The sequence below is a fragment of the Cydia pomonella genome, chromosome 1 (assembly GCF_033807575.1).
Source record: "Cydia pomonella isolate Wapato2018A chromosome 1, ilCydPomo1, whole genome shotgun sequence".
NCBI lineage: Eukaryota > Metazoa > Arthropoda > Insecta > Lepidoptera > Tortricidae > Cydia > Cydia pomonella.
The window spans coordinates 8,844,034-8,871,621 of NC_084703.1; the positions used below are offsets into that span (position 1 = coordinate 8,844,034).

Sequence of the window (27,588 nt, forward strand, 5' to 3'; positions counted from 1 at the left end):
CTAGCTCGACCATTGTACGACCCAGTAATGACAAAAAAAAATCGAAGGTTGCTTGTTGTTGGACGACAAGACGTATGTAAAACTCGATTTTAATCAACTACTCGGTTCGAAGTTTTATATGGCCAATAATAGACGTAATTTACCCGAAAGTCGTGAAACTTGACAAGTTCGCAAAAAAACATATGATATGGCAAGGAATTTATAATTGCGGCTGTAAGACGAAAAGTTTTATAACATAGTCAACAATGAAGTCGGACCTTTATATTAAAGAGTGCTTAGAGAAATGCGTATTGGCATTTATTAGAACCCATAACGGTCCTGTGAAATGTTGGCAAGATTTAGCCAGCTGCTACTACTCAAAAAAAGTTTTGGCATGGTATGCTAATAATCAGGCCAATTATATACCCCGCGAGATGAATCCTTCGAATTGTCCCCAATTTCAATCTATCAAAAACTACTGGGCAATCATGAAAAAATATTAAATAAGACTAGTCAAATTATCCAGGGTATCAATTCATTGCGATCTACGAGAAATCAACACGCCAAAAATGTCGACAAAATCATTCCATTCCATCCATTATGAAAACAGTTCGTAATTATTTACATAACAGAGATTTTTTTTTAATTTATACATAGTTGAAAGCTACGAGTAAATACATTACTATTTAAAATTCACCATTCATAACTTTCTTATTTTATTACTTAAAAAAAAAAAATCTTCTAGTGTGTACCAATTCTATATGAACTATGCTTTATGTTTAGCGCACTGTATCTTCCCTGGACTAATAATGCAGGGTCATGTGTTGTACAGGGACGCAAGTAGATACCGTTGTTTGAAAAACACGCTCATGTACCTACGGAATTTCCCACGGGCGCATTTGCCCGCATAGAACAGTCTCCTGCCTGTAACTGCGGGCACCCAGACCAGATCATCAACCACATCGTTCTGGAGTGCCCCCTTACTAGATACACAGGCCATGTAGACGGTTTTAAAATCTATCAGAAGAAGCAGTCGCGTACCTCGGAAGGGCGAAATTCTAACTATAAGTTTTTTTTTTATACTATGTCGGTGGCAAACAAGCATACGGCCTGCCTGATGAAAAGCAGTCTCCGTAGCCTATGTACACCTGCAACTCCAGAGGAGTTACATGCGCGTTGCCGACCCTAACCCCACCCCCCTCGTTGAGCTCTGGCAACCTTAATCACCGGCAGGAACACAACACTATGAGTAGGATCAAGTGTTATTTGGCTGCGGTTTTCTGTAAGGTGGAGGTACTTCCCCTGTTGGGCTCTGCTCTAGATCTGGAATGACATCTGCTGTGCTGTGCCCTACCACACAAGGCGAGATAACATTCACATTGCCCATACCTCTCTTTTGGACGTAGTTTAAGGACATACCCGGGTCCAAAATCCTAATCCTTCCTAATTAATCCAGTGACATACATATGCCATACGATAAATAAATAATTGAACAGTGCGGTCGGTCGAAGTGCCTACCCTCCCGCTTCCTCAGACCCCGAATTCACGTTTTTCACTTTCGAACTATTTCATAGTTACCCCCAGTTCCTGATCTAGTTACAGATGGTTATTTGATTTAAGTACCTTTTTCTGCTTTATAATTATCACGGAGTGTTATGTATTAAGTACCACATTACCTACAGGCATTATACATACTACGTCCGTGTATTTAAAACAATACTACCATCGCAGGTTAGATTTACCTGTAAAAAGGTAAAATGAAATAAAAACTATATGTATATGAACATAGGTATATTTTATTTTTAATACAAAACAAGATATCAAGAATAAAGGAAACTGTAACTCTGTACCTGTTTAATTTCCAATACTTAGTCTATAAAGACAGGTAAAATGTAGTTAATTCATTTCCTAGTTCTGACGTTAGCATTGCACAAGGAAACAAAAGCCAATCGATAACACATATTTCAATAACATAACAACTATAAATAAACATGTGTACATATCAAAATATAAATATATGTATATAATATTGGATATGTGTAATTTAAGTACCAGTGCCTACATTGAACACATTTCCCTAGTTTCAGCTATAATATATATTACTTTACGCAGGTAAGGAGCACCATAACTCGCGTCAGCGAGTGAATTAAATTTAGGGTAGCCATAGGTTTTATATAACATACATCTACATTTATAGTAAATTCACGCAAGTTCTCTATTTAATGCCATCTTAGGGAAATATTGTTCCTTTTCGTTTCCATAATACATACATTTTTAGCTTAGGAAAGTAAGTTTTCATACTAATTTTGTAGAAATCAAAGGGCCGTTAAAGGCACATGTTAATGATTTTAAAAAAATAAGTACGTAGGTTATTATAGCAACACTCTCAAGTGACCATCGGAGCTTATTTGTGCATTAACCTTTCGTATGTGTGTGTGGCTCGGTTGGTCAGACTTCAGACCGTCGCATAAATACGATAATGGTTGGTCAAAGAAAATAGTAATAATGACTACAAGTTTAGTCATTGTTGCTGTTGTATTGTAGAACTCTATCTACCTATTATAAAAAAAACATGTCACCGAGCTTCAATATCTTCTACGGACGCAATTTTACTACCTATCAACAACAAGATTCGTACTGTATATTTTATTTAACTGATATTAAAGTAAAAACTGATACTAATAAAAAAACAAATAAGAATAATATATTAAGGCACCACAAAAAATACATATGTGCCCACATTATATTACACACAGTAATTCGACCCAATTAATCAAATTAAAACATATCTAAATAAAAATATACTTACATTTTTGCACTTAATATTTAATAAGAGGCCATACAACACCACCAAATGCAATTACAGCAAACTTGTATATTCCGGGTTTGACCATCAGAAGGCACTTGTACATGCGTGACTTAATTTATATGCCTGTTATGAATGCTGCAATTTATTGCACACAACTATCGACCTATCTTTGGACTGAACTATCGTTCAAAATAAACTTTAATATAACACATTTCATTGCAAAAAACGTGCAACCAATTTGCAACCGAATCCCTTTTAAAGAGACTGCAACTATACAATATTTAGCGTACGTCACGATCTATGTATAGGATATATTGCTATCCTCCCATGCAAGGTAACGCTGTACGGCGTCCACCGGAGACCAAGACCTAAGGGAACATATTTACGAAGAAATAAGATTCTCACTCACCAATGTTTCTTAACCTAGTATTACTTATAGTAAACATACATCAACTTTACAAAATCATAAATATGTAGGTATTTATAATTTAAGGAAATTATGTACTTAAAATACTTAAATCACAGGAACTAATTATGCACTAAAAATATTCCACACCACAACCAACGTACCTAACAAAAAGAAATGAATAATTTTGGAACTGTTGGTTAAGTCTACCTATTAGATATAGCCTTGAAATAGATTTTGCAAGATACCTACCTAGTAATTTCAACCGCCACCAATATAGGTATGTTTTTATTATGATTTACATACTTGTTTTTTGTTGTGTTATTAATATATATTGGTATATAATTATGTATATTTTTTCTCCAAGTATATTTTTATTAAAATTAAAAAACTTAATGACCGATGTCCGATTTCGTTCATTAATTTATTTTTTTGTAAAAACTGAGAATCATACACTAGTTTTCATTTTGACTATTATCTTGCAGTCGTGTGAGGTAGGACATAACGCTTTTTGGATAAGTAATTTACTAATACCGTCAACATACTAAGCCTATCTATCATAAAAAAAAATCGTTCTAATATTGTATTAAACAACCACTAACTTGCACATAAAGGACACAGGACACCGGAACTGGACACAGCGTGTTGTACGCAGAAACCTGACTTATGAATTGCGTTTCTTTCACCAAATTTGCTACGTAAACGGTGCGCCAACGTCTTTTGAGCAGCGGTGTGACCGATCTAAAACTCACTAAGTCAAATAGTCTCGTTTTGTTTTAATTTAGAAAAAATATGTTTTTGTAACTACCGCAACTGCATTTCCCTGCCTTCTAGGTGATCCTCCATTATACAAACCATATCTCCAGGCTGCTCATATCTTATGATGGACATGTAGCCACCTGAAACATTAAAAATGAAATGGTAATTTAAAAACGTAATTGCAAATATAGGGAGAAAAGGAGACAATGATACTAAAAACGAGAATAAATATGAATGCAACATGACGAAATTAAATCTGGACAACCTTCCATGTATTAAATAAAAACAACGCGGTTATTTTCTATAAATTTTCACGTTTTTAATAATGTATTTAACAACATTAAATGCTAGAGAAAGATATTAAACGGCAGTTATGGTACTTTAAAGCCATCGGTGTCGAAAACACAAATACTGGCATTTTTTAGTTACAATTTTATCTTCCTTAGGTTTTTTTAGGAAACTTAGTATTCTCAACATGTTTCACATTCTCATTTGGACAATTGGTGTTCTCAAAATAATAGTTACCTTGCCATGAAATTCCATTTTAAGCGACATGTGACTATTCCCCATAAATCCCATTTTTGTAAAGAAAAAGGACGCAAAAATATTATAAACAGCCTTTCAGCTCTAACCCGTTTCCACAAAATGTTCCACTATCTTCGCTTTCGGCTATAGGGAAATAGTTCTGCAGACATTTTATACTGTTTTACGACGGTGTTCTTCTAGATTGACCATAATTTTAAGAGAAATATCCAATGTCCATGAAACTTACCAGTTGACAGATATATAGACTTTCAATTGGCAGTTTTTTATTTACTTTTTACATGTTCAAATCTATGTCCAGTTTTCATTCCGCATAGGTTATGTACTTAAGTACATTATGACCAGGCATCGGAGTTTTTGGGTGCGAGAATGATTTAGTGTATTTATAAGTTTGTTAATTCTAAAGTAAAAACCAAACTATGAATTATTAAAAGATAGTAAGCTCCTAATGTACTTAGAAATGTTAAAATAGTATCGGTTTTTAAAGTTTTTATGATTTTTTTTGGCTTGTGTAAAACATTCCCGCACCAAAAACACTTATGTATGATTATAACGTGTTTTTGCACTGGTACACACATTTCAAGGTACATATATGGCTATACAACATGTTTTATAATTAGTAAATTGGAACATACTTGCTTTTTGTTAACAAAGAATACAATATATCAAACTCCTGATGTACACACTGAAACCAAGCTATGAAACAAAAATTAACATCTAAGTAAATAAGATGCATAAACTCTGCAATAAATATCGTGGTTTATTTTGTAATGGTAAAGGAAATAAATCAAACACAATTGAGCTTTAGCTAAGACGCATTTATTAAAAAAAAAACCTAGGACTATGTTTATATAATATAATACTGGATTTAAAAGGAACTTATAGGCACAACTTTGAATTAACTATATATTAACGTACCTACAATAAGCACCACGTGGTAAGTACTTATAAGTACAATGATAATTATGGCAGAAAATACAATAAAACAAAATAAGTAAAAAACACATAATTAAGTCATGGGGAATAAAATTTCCTAGAACTATGTAACTCTTAAATTTATCTTTAATTAAATTAATAACATACTCAATCTTACAGTCAAGTGCAAAAATATGTATCGAACCCCTGTGTACTGTACCCCTAGTGTAAATAAATTCGATTTCCAAACGTGACCTAAGCGTTTGCGTTTAGTCTCATTTTGTATTGGATTTCGAAAGAGCGCGCCAAGCGGGACGTTTTGGAACCTCAAAATCCTATACAAAATGAGACTTAACGCAAACGCGTTCGTCACGTTATGATGTCGATCAAAGTTACACTAGGGGTACTGATCGACGAGCGAGTAAAACCGCGGTTTTGCGGCTCGTCGGTAAAGTTCGCCGGTGTATCATTGCAATACCGCGGTTTTATATACCGACGACCTGGGCTCGTGGCTTGTCAAGTATGTTTAATTTTTTACTCGGCTCGCCATTTCCGGGACCCAAATGGGATATTCTGAGTTTTTAGGTAATTATTCACGACTACTTGCATGATATTGCCACAGAACACATTGCTTTGAGCTCAGAAGAAGTTTATTTACAGTCGTCTGACGACGAATTTGAAGATATTTAAACTTCTGTTTATCTATAATAATCAAATTCTATCAAGGACTAATAAACCGTATAGATGATATCAAATGTCATTATATTTATATCCATGCTCACGTGATGCATCTTCAATTTTCATGTTAATCAGTTTAACTGTTTAAACGAGATACATTCGGTTGTTATAAAATTTTATTGAGTGATCGAACCTCAAATTCACTTTTCGGGGATTACCCTTAACTAGTTCCGTATTACGTAAGAGACACCCTATTTTCATAGAAAATTACGAAATCCTTAAAAATGACTTATCTCCAAGGTTCTGGGATATTAATGTGTTACTAACAGCTATATTCTGCATCAATTTAAAGTAATAATGATCGCTTTGAGTATAGCGATCGAAACTACCGAGAAAAAAAAAGATTAGTAGTATTCAGAAAAACTTAAAATGCTCTCAGTTTTGAATAGTTAAAGCTGTGTTTGCATTTAATTCCCGTATGTTTTTCAATACGTAATTGATTCCATAAATATGTGCGGGTTCAATTCCATTATTTCTATAATCAAACTACCGATTTAGCATCTAGGGGCATACACTATACAGCATGTCCGCAACTAAGCCAATATAATTCACTGAGGTGTAGTCTGTCAGACGTCTAAAATAAAATAAATCATAAAAATGCTATTTGCATTCTTCAACTCATCAAGTTTGACTATCGAATAGTTAATCACTTTAGGTATTTAAACAATAGGTATTCATAAAAAAAATCACTCTAAAAACATCAAAATGAATTTAGCAGAACCTTTCGTATCATGTCCAGTAACTTTTATTTTAAGACTGTACCTTACACTGTCACAACTTGCTTAAGTACATACGTTTTAAATACAATCCTATTTACTATCTTATAAATATAGTCATCTACTATTATCAAGGTAAATGAGGTTGTGCAGTTTTATCATTGGATGCATAAAATTGCGCTCAGCATTACAAATCAAACAAACAAATAAAATAAAAGTGAACAAATAAATGTTTGTATAAAAAAAAAACAAATAAAGACCGAAAGCCAAACAAAAAACACATACTTAACTAGTTCTACAAAAAAATAATAATTTAAAGAATATCACAGAACTATCAAACTAAGAAAATCAACTGATGAAAAAAACACAACATGAAAAACAAAATAGGGTCACAGCCTACAGTTCAAAACACGAAGCCGCTGTAATTTTAGTGTAGGAAATGAAGCAAGTCGTTGTATGGAGACCCATGCATTAATTTCTCAGTCGATGAAATTTTGCTTGGTTATTATATAGTATGAGTCGAAACTAACATATAAATATCCAAAAAAAAAAACACTTCTAAGTTAGGTATTTATACGTAAAAATATAAATCTGTTTATATTTTTAACCGAGTAATTCCTCTGTCCAAAATTATTTTACCAAATAAGTTATTTGTATCAGTATGTAATACTAGAAAAAAATCAAAAAAATTTGTCAAACATGTGATTTTTTTTAAATGATAATTCCTTTTTTTGACGCTCATTTTCATCGGAAAATTGCTCTGTCATTTTTTTCTTCTTATATGATCTTAGAATATAATTTGGCGTAGAGGGTAAGAATATCCAAAAAAAATACATACCCAAATGTATGTATTTTACAACTATTAAAAACTGAGAGTGGAAAATTTCTCAGCCTGTATTCTTTTTAAATATATACTAAGTAGTCACGTATACACTTAAATTCAAAATATCCAAAAGAAATATCATCCAGAACACCGAAATTTTTGAAGCGAAGATAAATCCATCCCGCGGTTACGCAATAATGTACCGTCTTCCTTTAGCAGTTAAGTGCAGATTAGTGTCCTTGTGCTACTAGTACGACCCGACCGCGTGACCCGCAGTCCACACTTAAGAAGGGAGTTGTCGTTGTCACTGATGTGTGAGTCTTTACACTACATTTAGTGATTTTTGCGTTTTCTTTGTACCGAATAATATATACTTACGCAGTTTTATATAACATTGATTAGAATAATATCACGCTAAAGACGTTAATAACAACCGACGTCAAAAACAACTAATAAAGATAACCTACTTATTGTATGCTTATCGTTAATAAATTGCGATATCTTAAAACTTAACCGTCGAGATCTTTAAAACTACTGAACCAGTTTTGATGAAACTTGTACTATAAGCTGAAAGATACTTCATCATCATTATCGTCAGCCTGTTGCAGTCCACTGCTGGACATAGGCCTCACCGAGATGCGCCACAAAGCACGTTTTCCCGTTTTCTGCATCCAGTCCCTACCAGCTACCTTCTTTAGACGCCCACATAGAATGACATAGGTTTAAAGGTCCCTTTTTTCAGTTTTTCTTAAATAAGTCATAAACGGTGGCCCATAGCAAAAAATGTTCTTTAACGTAAATAATATATATAAAATTGCCTAATCGAAAAATTCAGTGCACTTTTTCGCTAGGATCAACATTTAAAAAATATTAAAGCGGGAAAGTTAGTTAAAATCAATTTTATGGTCCATTTTACTATATTTTCGTGAATAACCCGTAAATAGCAAAAACCTTGTAAAACGTAAATAATTTACACATTTTTTTTTACAAAAAAGATTCAGTAAACTTTTTGAAAGTATCAATATTTAAAAAGATATTAAAGGGGGAAAGTCAATTAAAATCAATTCTAAGGTTCCTTTTCTTTCGTTTTTCGTAAATAATTTGTAAAGTATTATCCATAGCAAAAAATCTCTCATACATAAATATTAACCATAATTTTTTCTACAGGAAAGATATATGAAACTTTTCGCTAGGATCAACATTTAAAAAGATACTAAAGAGGGAATATTTATACTAATCAATTTTAAAGTCACTTCTTAGTTTTTCGTAAATAACTCTTAAACGGCAGCTCATAACAAAACAGGTTCTTATACATAAATAATTAACATAATATTTCCTACAAAAAACATACAGAACACTTTTCTCCAGGATCAATATTTAAAACAATATTAAAGGGGGAAAGTAAATCACAAACAATTTACAAGTCCCTAATTTTTTTTGTTTTTCGTAAATAACTCGTAAACAGTGGCCCAATGCAAAAAGTTCTTTATACATTAATAATAGAAATTTAATTTTGTACAACAAAAGTTCCGTAAATTTTTTCGCTAGGATCAATATTTAATGAGATATTAAAATTCATTATAATCAGTTTCCAGGTCCTTTTTAGGGTTCCGTACCCAAAGGGTAAAACGGGACTCTATTAATAAGACTGCGCTGTCCGTCCGTCCGTCTGTCACCAGGCTGTATCTCATGAACCGTGATATACAGTTGAAATTTTCACAGATGATGTATTTCTGTTGCCGCTATAACAACAAATACTAAAAAGTACGGAACCCTCGGTGGGCGAGTCCGACTCGCACTTGTTGGGTTTTTTTTAGTCAGAGGGGCAAAGTTACTTACAATTAATCCTCAGGTCTCTTTTTTAGTTTTTCGTAAATAATTTTGTAAAGTATTATGACCTATAGCAAAATATATATATAAACAATTATAATAAAAATTTCTACAAAAGACATGCGGAACATTTTTCCCTAAGATCAATATTTATTAAGGTTTTAAAGCGAGAAACACAAATAATGTGCAGAATTGATTAAAATTAACTTTCGCGGTTTAATATCTCAATAATATTGATCCTAAAGAAAAAGAATAGAAATCTTTTTTCTAGAAACATTTATGTTAAGTATTTATGTTTGAACGTGTTTTGCAACGGGCTACCGTTTACGAGTTACTTACGAGAACTAAAAAGGGTTTTTATAATTGATTATTATTAACATTCCCGCTTTAGTATCTTTTTAAATATTCATCCTAGCGAAAAGTGTGCTACATATTTCTTATAGAAAATTTTATGTTACTTATTTATGTATGAGACATTTTTTTGCTATGGGTCATACTTTAGAAATTATTTACGAAAACTAAAGAAAAGGAACCTTAGAATTGGTTTTATTAACTTTCCCTCTCTTATCTTTTTAAATATTGATCCTTTCACAAAGGGTACTGAATCTTTTTTGTAGAAAGTTTTGTGTAGATCATTTACATTTTACAGCGTTTTATGCTAATTGCCACCGTTTACGAAAATATAGAAAAATGGACCATAAAATTGATTTTAATTAACTTTCCCGCTTTTATTGATCCTAGTGAAAAAGTGGACAGAATTTTTCTTGTGCGAAATTTTATTTAGATGATTTGCGTGAAAGAACATTTTTTGATATGGGCCACCGTTTACGAGTTATTTAAGATAAACTAAAAAAGGGCCATTTAAAGCTAGCAGCCGCGTCGATGCAATTGTCTCACGTGCGCTCCGAGCGATATCATTGTCGCTGGTTACGTTTAGAATTATAGTTTGGCATGCTATGACAGAAATATTTATATTTATATGTATTTCTGTTGCCGCTATAACAACAAATACTAAAAAGTACGGAACCCTCGGTGGGCGAGTCCGACTCGCACTTGTCCGGTTTTTTAGTCAAAGAGGAGCAAAGTTACTTACAATGAATCCTCAGGTCTCTTTTTTTAGTTTTTCGTAAATAATTTGTAAAGTATGACCTATAGCAAAAAAAATATATGTGTATATAAACAATTATAATAAAAAATTCTACAAAAGACATGCGGAACACTTTTCCCTAAGATCAATATTTATTAAGCTTTTAAAGCGAGAAACACAAATAATGTGCAGAATTGATTAAAATTAACTTTCGCCGTTTAATATCTCAATAATATTGATCCTAAAGAAAAAGTGTAAGAAATCTTTTTTCCAGAAAATTTTATGTTAAGTATTTATGTTTAACATTCTTATTGCGCTGGAGCACCGTTTAAGAGTTATTTACGAACAACTAAAAAAGTACCTATGAATTGATTTACCCCCTATAATAACTTCTTAAATATTGATCCTAGAGAAAAGTGATCGAATTATTTTTTGTAGGAAATATTATGTGCATTCTTTATGTATAAGAATGTGTTTTGCTACGGGCTACCGTTTACGAGTTACTTACGAAAACTAAAAAGGGTTTTTAAAATTGATTATTATTAACATTCCCGCTTTAGTATCTTTTTAAATATTCATCCTAGCGAAAAGTGTGCTAGATATTTCTTATAGAAAATTTTATGTTACTTATATATTTATGTATAAGACATTTTTTTTGCTATGGGTCATACTTTACAAATTATTTACGAAAACTAAAGAAAATGAACCTTAGAATTGGTTTTATTAACTTTCCCTTTTTAATATCTTTTTAAATATTGATCCTTTCACAAAGTGTACTGAATCTTTTTTGTAGAAGTTTTGTGTAGATTATTTACATTTTACAGCGTTTATTGCTAATTGCCACCGTTTACGAAAATATAGAAAAATGGACCAGAAAATTGATTTTAATTAATTTTCCCGCTTTAATATCTTTTTAAATATTGATCCTAGTGAAAAAGTGGACTGAATTTTTCTTGTACGAAATTTTATTTAGATGATTTGCGTGAAAGAACATTTTTTGATATGGGCCACCGTTTACGAGTTATTTAAGATAAACTAAAAAAGGGACATTTAAACCCTCCCTCCCCCGTACACAATAGCGCCACCCCCATCTATCAGTACTTTCAGTATGTTATGTAAGGTACCTTTATCTACAACTATGCCAAAATTCGCTTATACACGAATTATTTCCCCGTTTTTTCCTTCGTTTGGTGGCCTAATACGTACGACTCGAATTGAATAAATTGAATTTAAGAATATAAATATTTAAATTAGACACATCGCATAACCTACCTACTTCATTTGTAGGTACGATAGAGACTATACTTACGGTAGGTACTACACAGACAGGCAGGCATTAGGCAGCTCAAAAAAGAAACAAGTAGCAATATTTTTAAAAACAGTAACCTATGCACCTAGGCGATACGCGAATGAATAGAGAAGTAGCAAGCTGCCACCGCCGGGCAGGCGCGGCGCGCGCGCTGGCGGCGGCCGGTACCGCTCCCGCACCCCGCTTGTACACCCCGCTCCCTACATATATCCCCGATATGTTAAGTTTTTAATACGCTCGTTATTTTTTTGGATGTTTTTATAGTTGGATGGAAATAAAACTGTGATCTTAATTCAATAAATAAAATGGATAGAGAAATTTTTCACAGCGAGTTAAAAGGCAATTTCTGAAAATAGTAAAGTTACATGGATTTTTTTTTAGATTTTCATTTAGTAGCTATAAAACGGCAATAAAATGGCATTTCAGTGAAAAAATTAGATGGAGTAATTTTCCGGTCCAAGACACGTCCAAAAATTATATTTTATTAATATTAGTATTTCTGCTGGGATATTTTTTTGGATATTTCATATATTGTTGTAATACGTTACATGAATATGTCTGGTGAAGAAAGTTTGAACGGAACATTTTTCCGTAAAAAGATATTAACGATTTAATACTTTAGGTATTTACTTAAATCCTATTATTATTATTCGTTGGAAATTAAGACAATACTTTTTATTTATTGATACTTTATCATACTGTAAAGTTTTTTCTGGCAGAGGAATTACAGCGGGGTCCACTACCTTTATTTCCTACACTATTTTTCAGACATGTAAACAAATTTAGGAACGAAGAGTTATTGTTTCGTATGTTGTCATTGGAATCCAGTCCAGCGCAATACGTAAAAAAAGCAAGTATATTCCAAGTACAGACCGAAATAAAAGTAAAGCACGTTTCTATATGTAACACTCTAAATAGTCCGGCTGATTTGTTTTAACCCTTTTCCAGGCCGCACCAATCTACAAGGTTATCAAAAAAATCCAAATAAGTATATTCCAATTAATCCAGCTTTAATGATTCATTTGAAGACAAATCACATGTACCGATAGTGAAAATGCTTTAGTTGAAATTCTATTGGCGCGTATATGGTCGATATATCCCTGTAAAAGGGAGAACTTGAAGTAATAAGTATTTATCTCAATCGTTTTTTTCCCCGTTGCAAGTTGCGAGGAAAATAGTGATACGAACAAATCGTCATTCATTGTGGAAACAAAAGGCTAGACATTAATTTTAGTAGCTGAGATATAGAAACAGGCTTTAGATAAGTACATCCAACGGTTTATTTAAAATTAACACAGCCTTTGTCTTTTTCATTTCATAGGTACTTAAACATCGTGATACGCGGCAGACCACTGTCATTTTAATAGATTTTGCATAATGAGCATTTTTATAGAAATATATTTTAATATAAACAGGCTAAAAGCAAAATAATCTCATTATAATACACTAGTTTCACATTTTTTAATTCCTACAAATACTTAAATACATAATCGATAAAAATAAATGGAATTAATTAATTAAGTCGTTAGGTACAGACTTTATACTGCTTTAAAACTCAACTCCCTTAATATTATAAAACTACATCAGACTTTGAAATTTTGAATTTCAAACACAAGGTGTGAAGGAAGTATTTGTAAGTACTAATTACAGATATATTTTTACGTCAAAAAAACTATTTATCGTAATGTAATATTAGAAAATAAAGCGTTCGCGAAAATAAAAACCACAACCATTCAGTTTTATGAATACTGGTGTGACTTAAGACACAAGCTTGTATTATAAGTTAAATGGTTTAAAACGTGCTCATGATAGTGAAAATTATTAATATATAGAGCGTATGGAGTTAAGCTAAACCAATAAATGCCGGTCACTGTTACAAATATTTGGTGACGGCACCGAAAAAAATTAGGCGAAAAAATCAAGTTTCCAAACAATATGAAGAGCTGACAGGTAAATTACAAGTTATTGTAACCGATTAAAGTTAGATTAAATCCAGCCGTATTTAAAAAATAGTCATAACTTTAAAATCAATCAACGGAACACAGCACTCGATCTAGAAATACGCCACAATTATAGTTATCACATTTGTAAAATGAAGTTCATTTTATAAAATGAAGTACGAATTACACAGCCAGCTCCCCGTCTATCTGTTGTATATCACTCAAAACAGTACAAAACGCCGCGCCCTGATAAAATAATACTTACCTAATTTAATAGTTTTAATAGCATATATCTTAACTTATAAACAGCGACAGAAATATAATTCGTATACCTACCTGGCTTCCTATTTAATTTATAACCTACATTTGTTCGATAGGATAAACCACAAAAAATTCACGTTGTCATTGTACCGGATCTATGACTTCTTGTCTTTATTTTCCAAATTGACGACAGATTTTACTACATTAGAATTATATTCACTGGTACATTTTGTATAGAAATTTAATCTTTATAATTTGAATTGACAACTACATATTTTTCATTTGACTTAAAAGAAAATCATTTCGCGCGCACATAGAACGCAAAAATCTATTTTGGAATATATTTACAATACTTAGCGTTTGTTACACATGCCCTATGGATCAAAGTAACAAGTCAAGTAACAACAATTCCATGGAAAGAAAAGAATACGGGTATCTTAACATTCGCGTTCCTTTAAGTCAATAGAAAGTAGCACTCATACTCGTAAAATATGAAATTTTGCCACGTGTCCATTAAGTCATCAACGGGTATAAGTACATTAAATAATCAGACATGTATCTACTCAAGCCAGCTAATAGATCTCACGCCGATAAGTATAGCAAGGTTAAGTCAAGGATAGCGAATCTTTATTGGTGAAAGAAGATTTTGTTAAAAAAAATTATATTGTTATGCAAGATAAGATTTAACGAATAATTTTATCACCGCTTAAGTCGACATTTTTCACCGATTCTGCTTAAGGTATTCAGTTAAACTTGTCCAACGTTACGAGAATCACAATTAAATGACCAAGTCGTAAACCTTATTGCAACGAGATAAGGAAAGTTTTATAATTGTATGAACTCCATTAGCTAGCTATCGCTGTCCAAGACCATCTTGCTCCGTTTTAATTTAATCCTCAATTTTTGTAACACCTAGAGCAGGTTCATTCGCTTCTTTACCTTGCGGTGATCCTGCCGTTCTGTCCCTCACTAGGCACTGGACGACGACGTGGACAACGCAGAAAACGAGGGACCCGATCCCAAACCATAGGAACGTCTTCCAACTCCCGTATTCGTCGTAGAGGAGGCCGCCGATGAAACTGCCGAGAGAAGTGCCGATGCCTTCGAATATCGCCCCCGTTAGACCCTGAAAACATGTGATGGTTAGGTTCCTCGCCCTAGGGTAATCAATAAGTAATAAATGGGGCAGGGAAAATCATACCTGATACAACTTTTAAAAGCTAATTTACTGTGTCGTTTATATAGCCTGGCAAGCAGCTTCCGTCAGTGGAAAAGGCGGCAAATTTCAAATAAGTAGGCGCGAAGCGCAGCTCGTCCAAGGAAAATTTGCGTTTCACGTTTTACGAGATTGCATGATTAGTTTTAGCAATGACCTGTATTTTGACATGCTAGATGTAACGTTCTGTTGTTACTTGGCCAAATAAAGAAACTTGAACTTTGACGGGCAAAAATTTGCTAGTGTGTTACCTGTACAGTGGTTTCAGTGCCGGGCGGCGATACGACCTTAGCGTACGACGCCATGGTGGGGTAGAACATGCCGAAGGTGATGCCCTGAAACATCTCTATGGGTAGAACCCACCATGCGTTGCTCAACAGCGAGTAAAGTATAAAGCGCACGCCGAACGCGAATAGCACAAGGGTCATCATGTTTATATGGCCTAGACGCTTTAATATGTAACCTGAAAACAAGATAATTTTGGTCAATGTTTCGTACAATGTTTTCTTCATGTAAAAGGTCTTATTTTTCGGCTCCTCTTGGCTTTGCCAGTCGGGAAAAAATACTAATGGTTATTCATCATAAAGCCTGTCAAATCCAAGAAACCGTTGATTATTGTTTGGTCCTATCTATTATTATGACATTTGTTTGTTAGAAAGAGACAACATTTAATAGAATTTTGGTAATCTATAAATTGTAGATACAGATGTCAATCTCAATGCGAAAATCAATGATGATCAACCCCGGCCATGATTGAGTTACATTTAGAATTTTGTTAATTTTGTGAATCACTCACCAGACACAAACATGAACGGTATCTCTCCTCCAAACGTCTGTATAGCGCTGACCAGGCCCTGCAGAGTCTTGTCGTACTCCGAACCACTGCCGTTTTGCTTCGAAATATCCTCCAAATGCCAGAACAGAAACGACCACAGTAGTCCCGTGCAGAGACCGACGGCTATGGTCCATAGAAAGAATATCACAGTGGGTAGAGAGGATAACAGGGACCCGACATCGGCAAGAATGCTCACTGACATTTTTGTGGATTCGATCTATAAATCATATGAAAGTTAGTGTTATTTTGTGTTTCGTGACCATCGAATTCGAATATTTCTGGAGTAATCTAAATAGAAATTACATGCTTTAGTGTTAGACTTAAAATTTAATGAATACTCAAATTTCATGGTATTATTAACGTATTAGCATCGTATACGTGTCGGCGACATGTCAGGCGAACTGGTACGAGTTCGAGAAACATCGCTTGACATGTTTTGCGACATCGCATGACTTATGACACACAATGGCGACACGTGTCGCGCGATGTTGCCAGAAATGTCGAGCAAAAAAAAGCAAAGTCGCGCCACTTCACCTGAGGTCGCTGGCGAAACGTGTCGCGGGACATTTGTGGCCTCATGTTTCTTTGGCTTTATATTAAATGAGGCCTACAGGTAAGAGAGTGACTCTTTGTAACTGCGTAATGGGAACTCTAGTAAGTCTGTGTAGCATACCTTTATGAAACACGATACTATGACGTCACCAAGCATGAACACGAACATGAGCACGAACGCGACGGCGTAGTTTTTGTACTCGCCCTCGCTGAACACGTCTATGAGGGCGCCAGTGAGTAAAGAGAATATACCCCAGCCCACCGAGCCCCATAGTCGCTGCTTGCCGTATTGGGACACTTTTACTCCTGAAATATAAAGCTTATTTGAAACATAATAAAGTGTATCAATAAAATTACCATGATTGATAACGTCGAGCGAATTCGTGCAGAGATAGTCTGCTAAAGTCAAACACTGTTTTCTTAGTGTTTGAATACTACGCTACTACGATTTTGTTGATAAAGCAACAGAACGGCATATTGATATTAATTAAACCAAAGTACTAAAACTCCAACTTTTTAGGTTTTGGAAGACAAGCCTGGTCTTGGTATGAATGACGCGTTGTATAAAAAGTCCGCAACATTTTAAATCGTGACGCAGTACGCAGTATCCGGCATCAACCAAGGACCACTTTACCTAAAATATTGAAGCAGATGGCATCGGCGAAGGTAACAACGACGGCCATGCCCACCCAACTGAGCACCATAAGGACGAAGAACATCCAAAACTGCCTGGTGTACTGACTGCCCGTGTGGTAGCTCTCTGTCGCTGCTTGGAACAACTCGTTCAACTATAAACAATCACCGAATTTAAACTACAGTTTGACGTGACAAGCGAGTGCGGTAATAAACTTTATATTCTTACCCGTTATATTTTCATAAAAAATGACTTTTTGCTGACACTGCGATTACAAAAACTGTGCAGAGTTAGCTTGGTGCGTCTCTAAGTCTTTCTGCCATTTTCGGTTTAACTCACGAATTTTTTATCACTCGCCTAACAGGTTTCGTCCATGTCACTGATATTTTTAAATTTAAAGAGACACTTCAAAGTCGTAATATAATGATACAGTACTTAATGTAGAAAACGTATTTATTGCGTTTAAAACATTAATGAGTTAGTTGTTAGAACTGTTTCTTTTATATAACAGGAAATGACAATCTTTTTGTACTCCCGATCTTCTTCTTCTGGTGCCATGCCCAGTCTAATGGGCGTCGGTGGTCAGCATGGCATTCAGCTCTCTGGTGTTTGCCAATAAAGATAGAATATAGAATTTGTCTTTGTCTAAGATGAGTATATTATAGCTTAGCGTACCTCAGCGTTATTGCAGTTGATTTTACACGACGTCTGGAATAACTCGTGTGAAGCGCAATACGGATAATGTACCGACTCCGAATCACCTACGAACAAATAAAATAAAATTAGGATTTTGTTACTACCATGTGGAACTCAGTAATTCGAGTTACGCAATAACTTTATTCATTAGACCTTTGTAATTGGTACGAGATTTAAAAAGAACTTGGGTAGTTACAAACAACTTTTTTGTAGATTTATTTACACAGTAAAGTAAAATGCGAGCCCAAAATAACGCATAAGATGTGAAAATAGAATAAACAAGGAAGGTCACAGCACTGTTTATTAAACGAATAATAAATATAACAGAATATTTCGGATATGTCATAACAATTTAATGAGTGTGGTGTCAGGTAGTCTAACGGGGGGGTAAGTCTGAAATAATCAGCGCTAACATTGAAGCCCCTGAAGCAGCGTCTTTACTATTAGGAATGGCCATGTTTGCGTGACATAAACGCAGCTGCCAACTTTCTGCATGGTCTTTAGCTCCACATATCCCGTGAATCATAATTTGGATGGAGGCGGTCTGGCCTTCAGCATATCGCGTACTCTTTTGGCTCGTTGGATGGTATTATTGGCAACGTTGGCCGGTTGGTTCCTTGTGGAATAAATCTTACCATTAAGTATAATATTACTCTCTACAATATATTCACGAATGACTTGCCTACTTCTGAGCAGGTGACTGTTGCTACTTACACAGATGACATAGCTTACTTCTCCTGTCACAAATCTGAAGTAGCTAGTATGCAGCAACAGCTTGTACTGGATAATACTCATAACTGGTTAACACAATGGTGCGTAAGAGCTAGTGCTCACAAGTAAAACCAAATCACCTTTAGCCTGAGAAGAGGAGATTGCCCTCCAGTCAAACTTGGAAATGATATCCTAGTATCTCGTGAACACAATATAGATCGTCCGAATTAAATTATGTTACAAAATGACGTGTTACAAAAGTAACTATCATTTCGTGGGTCTCAACCAAATGTATAAAATAAACTTTTATAATGTCACATTGTATGGTGAATATTTGTATGTACCGCGAAATTGTAAAGTGACAACAGCCAAATTACTAGCATACAACATTGAACCTGGGCTTTTTGACTCTGCAGCCAGTGGCAACAGCGCCTGCGTACGCAACCTCTCCCGTGGGCCGCCCACGCGCCCACAGCGTTAAACTGACTGCTAAGACAGCGGAGAAGCCCCGCAAGATCATGTTAGTCCACCAAAACCTACAGGGCTTCTCCAGCAAGGAGTTAAAGATTTTGAGGTTTTGAGGTCAACGTATGCAGTGATTGTAAGTGTGCACGGCAGCGTCTGTTTCTGTCTGGCCTTCCACATTTCGTGTACGTTTTCGATTCGTTGAATTTCTTTGTTGGCTGGTTGGTTCTATGTGGAATAAGACTTACCGTCAGGAATGGTCACGTTTTTAAGCCTGGCATAAACGTAGTTGCTAACGTTCGTAGCGGTCTCTAGTTCAACGTATCCAGTGAATGACAGTTCGGATGGCAGCGCCTGTCCCTGCCTGGTTTTCGGTTGGCAGGATTCGGCGTCGTCGGCGTACCAACCATCGCAGATCTCCATGAGACGCCATGGGGTCGTTGAGTCTAGGTCGCAATGTGCCTGTAATGTGGTTTTATCGGACATTTAGTAAGATTTCTCATATAATTGGTTTTCCATAAAAGCATCTTAAATTTGAACAGTATATTTGATACACGAACTTCAGTCTTTGCGGAATCATTTTCAATCTAATTAGTCATTATTTTAAAATTGTATAGTATCCATATTTCAGCCGTGTATGAACTTAGGTTCGTAAATTTTCGCATTCCATATCAAAATTAATAACAGCTTAGAGAAACATGGAAACACTGTCTGATTTCCGTAGGTATTTTGGAAACCTTATTCTTATTACAAAACGATTTACCATAGCTATCATTATGTGAGTGACATGCTGTCAAATTTTATATTCAGTCGATCGATAAACCTAAACTTAGTATTCAGTTCGAGTAGTAAAAAGAAGAAGAGTCAAAAAGTTCAAAAAATACACTCCTGTTTGAAGATCATTACTTTTAAAAGTCGGCCTGTGCCAACCGTATTATACCATACCTCACATTTACTGCTAACATTCGTAGGCAGCTGCTCCAACGAGGTATCGTTCACACATAGCTTATAGTTAAGAGTCTGGTTTCCGCAAGTCATGTTCGCGGTGCGACTGCCAATCACACCGGACAGGGCGGCGTTGTCGCACTGCAGGTTACAGGGCTCGTTTATATCCACGTAGTCGCTTCCGATATTGCAGCGGGGGGTGTAAAACTTTCCTGAGGAAGGATTTAATATTATTTCATTTATAGAAAGATTTATTAGACACTACATAATGTTGCCGAATTTATCATGATGCTGACCACCGGGTCTGGATTATAATCTCACCAGCGAGCTGAGCCAAGATGACAATCGTACAATTACAAACGGCAAAAGAAAATAAAAAATGTATCGGTTGAAATGCTAAGAAGTCACGCGACTGTTTTCATACGTTATTTAAGTATCGGTTGTCGTTATCTATCAACGATTGTCATCTAGGCTAGGCCCCTGATCTGGCTATATAAGCTTTATTGTTTAGACATACTGTCTGTAAAACTCTAACCGTCCATTGTGGCTTACGGTTCAATTTGTACTGGTTAATTTTCAATATTTTGCTGCGGCAACATTGCTGCTGTAAAGTAGGTATGCCGCGTTTTACCCCGATTTACCTTTCTAGTGAGCCGTTGTTAGCTGCTACATACGCACAGTTGTCCTGCACAGTGGAGCTGGCCATGTCCGTATAGTTTAATTTATACTGCGTGTGGCACTGTGGCAGTAATGATGTGCCAATATGCCACATTTTAGACCGAATTACCTTCCAGCGAGACGTTGTTAGCCGTAATATACGCGCAGTTGTCCCGCACAGCAGAGCTAGCCACGTACGCTGTGTAGTTTATACTGTCTGTGGCACTGTAACAGTACTGCGGTATGTGCCAGTGTTCGCATATCGTTTGCCACATCTTTGGTGAAGTCATGTCGCAAGTCATCTGAGAATTTTTATTAGGTATTAATGCTAGTGTTGTCATTTGTCTATAAAAATGATTTAGGTCATATTAACACAAGTATACAGTTAAACAAATAACAAATATTATACAAGATTAAGTAACATTTAGTTTAAGTACTTTCATTTTTAAAGATGGAGATTTATAATATATGTATATATATATTTGTAACGTATTAAATATTAAAAAATTCTTAAGCACTCACCCGACATGCCGCTGTACCGTTTTCTTTGCCTAGCTTTTCTAATTTATCCCAATCTATCATTTTCTCGTCCAGATAACGGCTCTGCAGGTAAGATAATCCACTACTGCAGGAAATACCCACGGTGGCAAGGCTATCGGACTCCGGTATTAGGTATATGGCGCCGAAGCTCACAATAGTTATTATTTGAAATAGTATGAAAATTGATTTTTGTATCCTAAATCTGTAAAAGAAGAAAACAGATGGCTGGCAGCAGTATAAGTAATAATTATAATTTATTGTGCTCTCAAAGCATGGAGATATTACCTTCTGATCTGAGCGCTTAGGGGACAACAAACTAGAATAACACGTGTATAGAGCCGCGAGCGACTCAACGGTACAGCTCGCAGTTTGACAACGTCAAATATTATAATGTCGCAGAAATAAAATATTTAGCATTGCAAATAAGCGTAAGAATGTGGTTGTTTTTATTTACGTGTACTTTACATACCAAAAGATCGAATAAATTTATATCATGGAATTCCGCAACGCCTGATTAAATTAATTCATAATAAAACTACCGTGCGCAGTTAAAGTTGCCTTAGGTAGATTTTTATTTTCTCGTTAAAACTTAGTTCTCACCGTTCTACTAACAATATACTGTGTGCGGTCGTGGATGTTGCGGATAATTTCCAAGAGTCCCAGACATTTTATGGGACTCTTGGAAATTCATGAGTTTGGCGGCTCTCGGATCTTGCTCTATGATAGAAATGCTGACAATTCCCAAAGGGTACCTACTGAATAAAAGATTATGATGATGAAAGGATTTTTTATCAATTATTAATTGAGGTTATAACAATTTCCCATAAGTTTAGTTTGTAAGTTTTAATACAAAGATTGGTTCAATGACAATGTCCACATCATGGAATATTTTAAAAAGAAACCTGTTGAAGTTACACTATCAACTTATCTGCAAGTAATGGCTGGGACTGTTTAAATATACTGTAATCCTGTCGTCCAAAGTGCCTAGTGATCTGGTCATTACATAAAGTCTGGTATGTCAAATCCTGAGGTTTAAATTCCAGTATTTTACTATGATAAACTATTTTTTTTACGCCTAGACACTTCGCGCTCTTTACCGAAATATTCGCATTAGGTACATATACATCATTAATACCACAAACTAAAGTGCAAAGCTAAAACATGAGAGCTAAGTGTATTGCGGGTGTGACGGTCATCAACTGGACATTATAGCACTATAGCAGAATTTATACCTATGTAAAATATTTCGTCAGGTGACAACTAAAACTCACCATTACCTCCACAAATTAATGCTATTGTGAACCGTATTCGTATCAAAACAAGGTTGATTTTTATTTAATTACTTTTTGTTGTCACCTGACGATTTGTTTATGACCCCAAAAACTAGATACGTATCGTGTTTCGTATTGTCTCAGTTCGGTATAAAGAGAATACGTACATAATTAAATAAAACAGAACAGAATCGACAATATCTAATGAGCAGGATCTTAAAGATTATGATAAAGTCAAGATAACATTCGCTAGTAATGCAAGTATAGATTACGAAGTCCACAAAATGTGGATTTGTATTAAACACCGATAATACTTTGGTCCCGGTTTTCGCGTGATAATGGCAGGATAAAGCGTTCGTCTTTGTCTACAGAAGCAATATTAGAAACTGACGATTCTTCTGTTATGTTGTTATATTGCACTGTACACAGTAATTTTATGACTTAAAATTCTGCTAGCCAAGGATGCACGTAAAGATTTTTTGAAAGTGAACTTATTTGGCGTATTTTTGATGTTAAAATGAAGTCCGTTTCAAAGACGATTCGTATGCGTAGACGCGCATGCAGACATCACGCAAGCGGTGTGCCATCTCTCATAAGGATCTCTATATTACAACGCGTACGTGCACGTCTACGCACACGCACCCGGTGTGCACAAGTCTTTATTCGTCCTTCATCATTGTTCAGGGACCTACAGTATTCGTTCATAGTCGACAATGTTAACTGATCATTCGGTAACCTTATTGCAATCACGTAAGGTAACAAAATAGTCAAAGTTGCTGATAGTGGGCCATTTTATTTAAAGTTATACACTACTTACACTTTTTCAAATTTGTTAATTTTTGTTTATTTTCTACTTAGAATCAATTTTTCATAGACTTGTATGGCGGTAATGGAATGGAAAGAACGAAGTGTATGAAAATTTTATTTACTGTTAAATAATAAATAAATATTAATGGACATTATTACATGACAATTGACTAAGACCCATAGTAAGCTCATAAGGTTTGTAGAGGTACTTAAATATTTATAAATCATAGAAAACACCCATGGCTCAGGAACACATATCCGTGTTCATCACACGAATAAATACCCTTACCAGGATTAGAACCCCGGACCATCAGCTTCATAGGCCGGGTCAAAACCCACTAGTCCAGGTAAGTGTTATGATCGAGAGAGCAAGTGATTTTGAGTAGAAATAAAAATAAATAACAATTTTAGCCTATATTCGTCCCACTGCTTCCTCCCATGCGCGAGAGGGCTTGAGCTTTAGTCCCCACGCTAGCCCAATGCGGATTGCGGACTTCACATACACCTTTGAATTTCTTCGCAAATGTATGGAGAACAATGTTTTCCTTCACCGAAAATCTAGTGGTAAATTAAGCTAATGAGCAGAAAATTTAAAAAAAGTAATAAAAAATCTATCTAAACAAAGTATCACAATTTTAAATAAATAACCTTAGTACATCTATCATCTATCTATAACATATATTTCATGCGCGAAAAAAAAAAAGAATTACAAGAATACTAACCTATCAGCAATAACTCCAAAAAGAGGTTTTGCTACAAGTCCAAATATTGGCAGGATTGTGTAGATCAGGCCCACCGTGGCCGAAGAGAATCCTAGCTGCCGGGCATATGTGGAGAGATAAGGGACAAGGGGTGCTGTTCCTGTAATCCAACAATTAAAAAAAACATTAGAGCTAAATCGTTAGAGATAAATCAGCCTTCCTTGTTATGTAGGCTGATTTTGTACATATGATGAATATAATATGATGTGGGAAACCGCTATTTCTACTTTATATACTTCAAATTCCCAATCTGCCTAAGGCCCGGAGTCCGTCGAAGAATATGATTCAAGTCCTACACCCCAACAGAGGATAACAGCATGACCAGAAGATGCTTCTATTTTTACATCACAGTTCCTATGAAAATATGATAGAGTCAGACCAAGCTAAGTTGGCAGCAATTTTGATAGCCCAGCATGGGCAAGTGTTAAGTAAACGTCATAATTTCATAGAAGTTTGACGTACGTATGACGGCGCCAATTGACTTATAACTAAGGACGGGCCTTATATAAAATAATTATATAAATAACACAAAAAAAATAATTAGAAAAACCAACCATAGCATATTTAAAAGTAAGCTTAGAGTGTTCATCAGTTTCCTTACTTAAAAAATAATGAGTTGTATAGAAGGTGTGGTAAAACATATAACTAATAAGTTTTAAACCTGCTTAAAACTTGATTATTTAAGCTTAAAATTTAAAGTTAAGGCAAAGCTCGCTTAAAACTTAAAGATACGATAAGGATAGTTTATTATTCAAGTAGGCATATTACAATGCACTTATGAACGTCAAATACCGCCGCTACACCGGCTCTAACTCTACACCTCTGACCCTCAATTGGAGGAGGGTATCCTAATATGGACTGGCAAGAAACTCGGTGGGATACATCTTTTCAAAACATTACATCTTATAATTAACATGCATTAAATAAGAAAAACAAAATACAATTTAGATTACTATAGTTATCCTTATTAGTTAAAAACATATTTTTTTAACTATGTATGGAGTGAGTAACTAATGGCTTACTTATTTCTTTATGACCATGGACTAATGGAATGTAATGATATAACTTTTTCCAAATCAAGTAACATCAAAATATTATAAACTGGGGCAGTCTTGCTCTGTTCTACATTTGAAATCAAACTGATAAGCCATGTACTTAGGAACTAATTATGCAATAAAGATAAGGGAATTGGCAGTTATCAATGGATTCAAAGACAAATACGGTCACCATCACATTTACTGAAATGGTCAAGGTGTTCACAAATATCTGAACAAAGCCTCTATTATCAGGATGTTATTGTGCATGTTCAGATATTTTTGAGCATCTTGGCCACTTTAAGTGTGTTGCTTTATTTAATAGCCAGGTCCACATAGAGGGAGCATACGCGCAAGGCAATTGCCGCGCTGAAAGCACAGGTGCTGCTTTGGCCAAGGCATGTCTACACTGTAAATTGCCTCGCGCACATGCTCGCTCAGTGTGGACCCGGCTAATCACTTGAATACATATGTGACGGTAACTGGCAAAATGTCAGACTTTGTTGCTTGCCATAAGATTGAGATTTGCTTGTATCTTTATATAATATCCTGTTAAGGCGTCCTTATGGCAAGCTACAAAGTGGAACATTTTGCTGGTTTCAGTTACATATTATTACTGGCAGTTCTTATATAGTTAAGTAAACACAATCCTATACATATATCTTAAATCTCACCGGGTAACAAACATGCAGTAATTGGCAAATTATACTTTATAGTTTAAGGCAAAATAGGGCACTCTGTTCTGAACTCTGCTAATTATCAATATAAAATTGCACCGCCCTAACCATGTTGGACCAAGCTAACGTTGCATAGCATTTGCAAGGACAAGTATGGCCAAGTCATCATTGATGTCAAATTCCTCTTTGTTCTATTCATATTGGTGCAAAGCTACTCTACTCTAGTTACTAAATTGTGAATATAATTATTAAAAACAATTAAACAAAACAATAAGAAAAAACTTCAAGAGAAATCTTTACCTATAACAATAATTTGATAGATAATTTATAAACTTGTACTGACTCACCTGCATTGAAAAGAAAATAATGCCCTTTTACAGGCAACAACTTTTTGTTGACTTTCATGTTTGATGTCACCATCGGAACTGAAATAACATTATAATATGTTCACACGCTTATGTTGAATGACATGATTGACATGAAACACTATTTAAATAGAATTCATAAAATGAAAAGCAAAAAAACAACCGAGGACAAGGTAAAGACATGCAAATCCTGCACGACCGGAACTGTTGAATGGAAACTTAAACGTAAAACAGCGTGTTTATTACTTACTAAATAGCTCCGATCAAAACAATACTATTTTCGTAGATTATCAATTTACCTTGTGACTTTGCATGGATGTTTTGCAGAACTTTATATGAAATAATTGCTAATTGGAAATTTATTTAATGCAGCATGCACCGGTTGTCGGTGCGTTCCTCAAATGAAAGCGCGTGGAAATACATGCAAAGTTTTGCAACTGTTTGACAGCTGTCTCTGCACGGTCTATAGTCTACGGCCCGCCTATAGACAATGCAAAGAGTAAAGCAGGGGAGGAGGACACTAGCAATATAGTTGTCTATTGTATTGCCACTGTTTCGCCACTATGGCGCCACTTTTTGATATTTAACAAATTGAACACATATCATTGAAAGAATAAGGATCAAAGTCAAATCGCGTTCTAAAAGTTTTAATTATGTGTCGAAAAATGGCAGTAAATTTACTTACAACAAACACAACTAACCAGTTCACGATTAAGACTTTTAGAAAAATTTATTAAACCGTCAAGAGCATGTCGGGCCATGCTCAGGGTAGGGTTCCGTAGTTACTCTTCCGTCACAATAAGCTAAACTGGAGCTTAAAGTATAGCAAATCGTTAACCAAGGGATGAAACGGTACCTTTCACCCGAGTTCAACAAATAGGCAAATTTGCATAATCAGTACCTATATAATTAAAGTAACAAACTTACTTGCAATCGGAGACTTAGCATGTTTAAAAATAAATATCCCATAGCGAAAAACATTTAGATTTCTATATAGATGAATAAAACACATATTTTAGCAAACTGCAGTAATTTTTAAATGATTTGGTTCATTAAAGCATGAAAAAGTAAAGTATAACAATAAGTCCTAGACATGCATCGTACATGAGTGCAATAAACGAACATGAATATAAAATTAGCGGGATTGCCTCTTACTTTTTAATTTTTACTCTTTCGTTCTAAAACTACTAATAGTCAACGGCTTTACTCACACAGCCAATGAAACTGTTTCAGAAAAATTAAATATGAAATAAAAATAAAATGAGCAAATTTTAACATGAATTATGCAAAATTACTTTAACAACCCA

The 27,588-nt window shown here is 34.9% G+C and overlaps 1 protein-coding gene across 1 annotated transcript; it reads right to left on the reverse strand.

The window, feature by feature from the left end:
* Positions 1-1,757: 1,757 nt before the first annotated feature.
* On the reverse strand, positions 1,758-27,588 carry LOC133530396 (major facilitator superfamily domain-containing protein 6). Its single transcript, XM_061868325.1, has 14 exons — positions 26,581-27,588; positions 26,264-26,341; positions 24,167-24,305; positions 21,349-21,568; positions 20,957-21,128; positions 20,170-20,381; positions 19,473-19,686; positions 18,028-18,113; positions 17,353-17,506; positions 16,840-17,024; positions 16,128-16,383; positions 15,583-15,794; positions 15,055-15,241; positions 1,758-4,093 (listed from the first exon to the last, which is right to left on the reverse strand). Exons 2-14 carry the CDS (start codon positions 26,334-26,336, stop codon positions 3,999-4,001), a joined length of 2,205 nt encoding a protein of 734 aa, XP_061724309.1. The 5' UTR covers positions 26,337-26,341; positions 26,581-27,588; the 3' UTR covers positions 1,758-3,998.

Coding starts and splice junctions, on each gene's coding strand:
- LOC133530396 (XM_061868325.1), bottom strand. CDS start 26,336: ATGGTGACATCAAACATGAAAGTCAACAAAAAGTTGTTGCCTGTAAAA. Junction 17,025..17,352: donor CATCTGCTTCAATATTTTAG/GTAAAGTGGTCC, acceptor TTTATATTTCAG/GAGTAAAAGTGTCCCAATAC. Junction 15,795..16,127: donor ACCGTTCATGTTTGTGTCTG/GTGAGTGATTCA, acceptor TCTTGTTTTCAG/GTTACATATTAAAGCGTCTA.